We start from the raw sequence: 7056 nt of genomic DNA, 5'->3' as shown, positions 1-7056 counted from the left end.
ATTGGCTCTGTTTCTGCAGTCCTACCTGGGCACTGTGAGCATACAACAGTATGGGAAGGGATCCCTCTTTCTTCCATTAAAAGGAAAGGTAGGACCATGCTTTTGCTATCCTGATAAGTTTGTGGTTTTTTTTTTTTAAAACTGTTTTTTACTTTCTTATAGAAATCTATATATTGGACATTTCAGGAATGTCACAGCTTTGCCTCCCCTGGTTTTGCTGGAGGAATTCTTGCAGGGCTGGAAAACAGGTCAAGGCAGCTTTCTCAGCACATGGGTGAGACTTCTTTTCAGAGTTGCACAACTTTCATTTCCTCCAAATTCCCCTACAACATATTAACGGAGTTTAAGATGGCACCTTCTGGTTGGAGGAATACTGCATTCCTTGCTGCTACTAGATTTGCCATCGCTTTAGATCATGACTAATGTCTTTTTAGCGGAGGTGTTATGGTCAAAGCCCCAAAGATGCATTCTGGTAAAAGTCTCTTCCCTAGCTGCCTGCCTCCCTGGCCTGGTTTCTCTCATTTTGTTTTAGCTTTGAGTCTATCACCCACCGCTAATTGTGGTAGACCTAGTCAGGAAGGAAAGGAGGTACCAGGCAAGAATACTCCACTCTCAAAATGAACTTTCATACCAGATCTGTGCTATGGTGAAGAACGAACTTCAATGTGGTGTGAAACTCTGCGGTTTACACCTGTGAATAATCATCCATTGCAGCAAGGTTGGTGTGTGGTTCTGATCGGTCACCAGTGGATCTACCTGGTCTCAATATCTCTTCTTATGGTGGGTACCTTCCTTCGAAAAATGTTCTAGTTTGAAATCTCTCTGTCCAAATCCCTTTGTCAGTCAGTGTCATTTTTATCTCTTTTAGCCTCTTGTATAAAATACTGCTTCTTTCTCCGGTGTGGCCGCTCACATGCTGTTATTTCTCTTCTTTGGTATAAAATGCTGCCAATCTTAAACTGCCCATGCACTTTGACAGGGTCAGATGGGGATATAAACAAGCAACACTTGGATGGAGCAGGGATAGCAGCAGCCATATATTACATCCCAGTATGGGACCTTGAGCCCCAAGACACCAAGTGCTGGGAGCAGCTGCCAGCTGAAAGAGAAGTTGGTGCTCCCCTCCAGCAGCCTTACGGGCAGGCTCACCCACCCCACATGGCTTGACGCTGGCTTTGGTGCTGTGGGTGAGTCATCTTAGGAACTGGTCCCTGCTCCTGTCAGGAGGAGGATGGGACAGGGAACCCAGCTGCTCTGGTGGCAAGAGGCACTCAGGTGTGCCACCGATGCCATCTCAGGATGGCCTGGCTCTGCGTGGAGGCACACAAACCAGTTTTGCGTATTGGTGCTGCAGTTCTCCCAAGCTGCTGGGGGTGTGGGATATCGGTCTCCATGCCCCACTGCTCCCCACTGCCTGCTACAAGTGCAACTGTTTCACCTGCCCCTTCTCTGTCTCTGACTTCAATTACCCCCAGTTACTGTGATGCCAGGACTACTGGGTAATTTCCATGATGCAGGAGGTCAGACCCATCAAAAGTAAAGTCCAATCGCTGTCTTCAATAAAGAAATCTTTCTTCCAATTATCTGTCTGGTGTTGGGCAGGTTTTTTTAAACAGATCCAAAACAAAACCCTTATTCAGTTGGTGTTCACCCAAAGTTTTGCCATTAATGATTTACAGCAGCACAGATTTGGGCTCCAGTTTATTACAGACCTTCTATCAAGAAAGACCAACTTTTGGTTTTCCTGTCTTCCAGAAAGTTGAGATTTTTCTAGGTTTTAAATGCCACCTAAAATGAGCCCTCTTTAAAATACATGTTCTTCATACATTAAAACAGCCGCAAGATAGAGAAGAAAACTTTATTTTCCTTTGCAGGTCAACTTTAAGGTCAGCACTATAAGCCTTTTGTAACTCCTTGAAATTTTAAACTGCTTTCTTAGCTAAGTTGAATACCACTGACTAAAACCAAAACAAACTACTAGACCTTTTCCCCTTCTGAGGAAAGGAAGTCTGAGGGGAGGTCTGCAATGGAGTAACCAACAGGACCTAAAACAATTCCCAAATATTTGGTCCTGGTATTTGGGATGGACAGGGATCCACAGGGCACCAAGAAGAAATCTCAGCTGCTGCTGTAGCACCTACAGCAAGGCAGCTAAGTTAGTACACGGCAACTGGGAAACCTGGAACTCGCTCATATCTGAAATGAAACAAAACTATTAAACTTAACCTCCACTTGTTAAATAATTGCTTGTGATTTACAGCTTCTGCTCCAAGACGTGCAAAAATGGTTTAAGGGGGTGCCAGGTAGACTCCGGTTGTTTCCATCCCTGTACAAGGCCATCTAGCAACTTTTTTTCCTGTTGTAGAATTGGTGCCAGCCCAAGGGAAAATGCAGACTCAAATGGATCTTCTTGACTTGGGCTGTTTCTTTTTGTCCTTGCTAGGGAGGTGGGGGCAGCGTCTGATGTGTGGAAGGCGCAGGACGGTTCAGTGTGAGCCGGGTGCTGCCCAGCTCTCTGCAGCCTATCGCCAGCACGGCAAAGGCCTCGTCTCACGGGGCAGAGTTTCTGCCCCTTTCCTAGTGCTAATGTGTTTACGCGAGCAGGTGGCCTGTTTAAGGGGGGGGGGGGGGGCGGACGACAAAAGGTTGTTGTTGAACGCGCCTTTCTTTGAAAAGTAGCGTTTTGTAGAAGAGCGGCTTTATAAAACGTTTGTTTTGATGGGAGAAGGAAGGCAAAAGCGAACCTCCTCCTGGAAAGCAAACCGCCACCGTCTTCCCTGGAGACAGAAAAAGGGGCGGGCGTCCCCACGCTCAACTTCTAAATCTACCAAAGAAAGGTTGCTTTCTGAACACGCAGCGAGCCATCTTCTCCGACCTTCCTGGCTGCTTTTGGAGTAATTGCTCCAGAAGGAACGAGGAAAAAAAAAAGAAAGAAGCAAGCTCTGAGATCCCACCTCCTGCCCCCCTCCCCGGCCAGGTGTACCCACGCGTGGGCTACGCTGCGGCGGGACGCTTCGCCCTCGGCTCCTCCCAGGGCCGCGGGTGCGAGCGGCGGCTCCCAGCCCCCTCCCTGGCGGCGGCGGCGGGAGGAGGAGGAGGAGGGAGGGTCGGCTCCAGCGCCTCCCCCCTTCCCCGCCTCCCTCCCTCCTCGCCGAGCGCAGCGCCCCGAGCATGGAGCCTGCCTGAGACGCTCCGCGGGCTCCGGCAGCTGCTGCGGCGGCACAACATGGAGGCGGCGGCGGCCCCGCCGCTCCCGCTGCTGCTGCTGCTGCGGCTCCTGGCCGCCTCGGTGCTGCGGTGCGGGCCGGGCTCGGCCGGGGGTAAGCTCGCCGGGGCGTCGCGGGGCCCGGGTCGGCGGGGAGGGGGAGCGCCGCTGTCCCTTTTGTTGTCGGACTTGGGCAAACTTTCCGCCGCGCTCCGCCGGGAGGGCTGCGGGGGCCGCGGCGGCGGGGAGGGGGGCGGGAGCGGGACCCTGCGGGGCGGGGGGGCGCGGGCCGGGCTCCCGCGGGGAGGCCCGGTGGGGAGGACGCGCACATGGGCGAGACGGGACGGGGCGGGAGGAGGACGGGAGGCTGGATGCATCTTCCCCCCCTCTCTCCCCAAACTACTCCTCCTCGCCCCCCTTTTCTTCAAAAGGGGGGCGCAGGAAGAGGAGGCCTCTCCTCCCTCTTCCCTCCGGACCTGTCCCGCCGCGGTGGTGAAGCCGTTTCCCCCGGCGGTGGCTCAGGTAAGCGCGTACAGTTGCAAAAAGAGAGACAAAAGTCGCTCCCCCACCCCCCGCCCCCCCATCCCCGCGGCCGTTCTTCCGCGATCCCGGGCAGGGATTTTTCTGGGTTTGGAGAGGCGGGTGTCGGGTGTCGCTTATCCAGCTCTTGGCAGGGCTGGGGAGGGGGTGGGGGGAAGGCGAGTGTCCCCCCCGCAGCTCCGTTTAAGGCTGTAGGCGGGCGACAGGGCCGGGGGGGGGGGGGGAGGTGGCGCTGCGGCGGGAGGAAGCAGCCGGCCCGGCTGGAGGCAGCGGCGGGCGGGGGTGCGGGGTCGCGGGGTCCGGCCCGGCCCGGCCCGGCCCGGGGGTCCGGGGTCCGGCCCCGGTGCAGCCCCGCGGGCGCTGCCGGAGCCCGGTCGCCCCTCGCCGGCGGAACGCTGGGCCCCCCCGCTAACCCGCGCTCTGTCCCGGGCACTGAGCCTGCCCTTTGCTTTCCCTTTGCAACACCGTTTTGAAGTGCATGCGCTAATGCTTTAAAAGCAGAAATAAGCGGAGGCTCTGCTCTGCCTGCAGCACCCGTGGGGAGGGGGCCGGGGCGCGTCCCCCAGCCTTTCTCCCTGCGCGCTGCTTCGGCCCCGACTTTGTATCGCCGAAGATGGGGAGTTGGGGCAGCATGTGCGGGACTTCTGGTTTGTGGCTGCTGCGCCTGGTCTGCCTGAATACCTCAGCCCGGTGCTTCAGCAAGCTGAAGCCTACTTGTTGCAATTTCCGAGGTAGTTTAGAAAACTCGGCAGTGTGGCCAAGGCTGTCAGAACATCACCTCAGGGCCTCTTTTATTAGGCCACCCACCTTTTCAAACCGTCTGTAATTATTAGAACTGTCATTTAGAGCAAGAGAACTGACCATTTTCTGCTGGCATCATTGTTCTATATCTTTAGTTGGAGCTCTGTGTAGGTGTGTCTTATGTATTGCTTATTCTGTCGGGATTATATGAAAAAGATGCCCTTTGCATCTCAGGATGCACCTTCGCCGTACACATTGCCACAATCTTATAAAAATGTTTCAGAAAACCTGAAGTGTGGCTTTTTCCCTTCTGAACACTTGTGCTTGTGTAAAGACGTTCACGTTTCTACTTGACTGAATGAAGCTATGTAGCTGTAGGGGGAAAAAAAAATCAACTTACAGGAGTTAAATGAAGAGAGAACAGCCTGATAGTGTTGCTTGAGGGTTTCCTTACATTTACTTAACAGACTCTAATAGAAAGTATTTTTTAAAAGGGGTAACTTTGTGTTTGGAACTCTTAGGAAAATAAGAACTCACACTTGGAGTTTGGTTTTCATTCACTTCATTTTAGGGACAGTGATTCTTTTAATATAGTGTATGTTCTGTATCAATAGTCACCTTCCTTAATATGCATGGAAAAACTCTTCTACAAAGGTACCGTTTTTCAGTAATTAGCTAAAGAGTCTTGGTTATAAATCTTAATGATGTTGCTCTTGTTCTGCCTACTTAGTAGGAAGGTATGTGATTCTTTTGTTAGGTTGATCTGGACAGTACTTTTAAGGACAGCTTATCTGTCCTTTTAGAAGGAGCATGGATGCATTATGAGAGGCTTTCCATGTTTTTAGTTCCATTCCTGAGAACCCCCACTCTGTAAGCAGACACCTGACTTTGAGGGACTTTTACCTCTTAAAAGTATTCTGATGTGCTTGTCTTACAAATATGTAAATACATCTCTGCAAGATGGGGAATGTGCTGGAACTTCTGCAGTGTTAAAGCTTCTGCGAAGTTTGGCATGTTATAATAGATCCTGAATACTTTGTGAAATAATTTTGCTGTGGAGCTAAGTCCTTGCTCTATATGTGGTGGTGTCAGGGGTGGTTTTATTTATGTGGCTTGAAATAATGATAAACCTGTTTCAGATGTGGGTTATACTTGAGACTCCTTTCACTGAGGTAAGACAAAATGATCGTTGCATTTCAGGCTTCCTTGAAAGGAGGAGTCTCTTGCTTGTGTAAAGTATTCAGGAACAAGATGGTTATGACAATGGCATGTTTTTGTCTGCAGATACTGTAAGTTCTGAATGTTTAATACTACACAGCAGGTGTTTTATGTGGGGCTCTTAAAACCTGGAAGTAGCTGAGATAATTTTTGTTGAAGTTCTTGTTTAAGAATTATCTCAAACAAGAATTATTTTTACTTAAACTCATAAAAGCTTGGTTAGCTATTGGTTGTCGTGTACTAGAACATTTCCCAAAATTGTGAGACTGTGTCTTAGTTTTCTTTAATAGAAGGACTATTTGCCTGATATAAGAAACACAAGATACAGAAAGGTGAACAGAGAAGTGTGACAGAATGGTTTCAGAAGTTTGAAACTAGGGACGCAGCATGAAATAAAAAATGCATTTGAGCACAACCCTAAAATGACTTTTAATTAATACTGTTTTTCCTGAGATAACCGAAAGCTAATGCTACCTATCACTATGTTTAAATGTAGAACATAGTAGGAAAGAACACTTGCTAATTTTATGATGGGGAAATGTGCTATCTAGGAGTCCTCAACTGCATTTCAGTGCCATTTCGGTCAGTCTGTCATTGATTTAGGGGGCTATTTTCCTAGTAACTACTACTAGCACGATGTGAGGGTCTGTCACAAATTATGGTCATAAATCCTCTTGAAATAGTGAGGAAATACTGAAACTCCAGACTGACTCTGAAGCTTAAGTTGATACTTTCAAAGCACTGAATCTTCTCTCTCCAGACAGAGGATAATGGCTTTAACTGTCTTTTAGGTATAGTATGTGAATTAATTTGTTACTATTTCATTTTAGATTAAATTAATTTCGTTTTAAATTCATCTTAAAGCATTGAGATGCTTTAAAATTACTCATACTGTAGACATGTCTGTAATACGTAAATCAGCATGATACACAAAGTCAATACTTTAGAAGGGTGTGAATGTATTTTATCAATAGCCCAGTGTAAATTCCACCATTGCCTCTTGCTATTTTGGAATCTTTTTTTTTTGATCTCAGCTACTTTAACTTTTATCTTAAGAATTTTTTTTTTTTACTTGTTGATAATGTAGTCGTTAGTAAAATAGGCCATGGGTTTTGTTCCAGCTGTAAATTTTCCTCAGTTGTGCATGCTTCTTGAATAACGCAAGCCAAGGTAACTTTTTAGCAAACACAGAGATTGGGAACTTGTTATCCTTTATTGTTAGGGTAAGGTCTGGCAGCGTAACAACAATTAAAGGTTACAAAACCTCTCCTAGAATATAGATGCACATGACTTATAAAGAGTGTGTAATGTAACTTCGCTTCTAGTTAAAATTTAGCCAACAATGTAGAGTT

The 7056-nt window shown here is 48.5% G+C and overlaps 1 protein-coding gene across 2 annotated transcripts in view; it reads left to right on the top strand.

Annotated features, from left to right (window-relative positions):
* The first annotated feature begins 3136 nt into the window (after window positions 1-3136).
* Window positions 3137-7056, top strand: part of LRP5 (LDL receptor related protein 5) — a 169193-nt gene continuing 165273 nt past the window's right edge. For both annotated transcript variants that reach the window (XM_052810384.1, XM_052810383.1), the window contains exon 1: window positions 3137-3320. In XM_052810384.1, coding sequence (XP_052666344.1) covers window positions 3227-3320 — 94 coding nt within the window. In that variant the 5' untranslated portion in view covers window positions 3137-3226. The remainder of the gene's footprint in view (window positions 3321-7056) is intronic.

Source organism: Harpia harpyja, chromosome 16 (genome assembly GCF_026419915.1).
Source record: "Harpia harpyja isolate bHarHar1 chromosome 16, bHarHar1 primary haplotype, whole genome shotgun sequence".
NCBI lineage: Eukaryota > Metazoa > Chordata > Aves > Accipitriformes > Accipitridae > Harpia > Harpia harpyja.
This window is presented reverse-complemented; position numbering and strand designations above follow the sequence as displayed.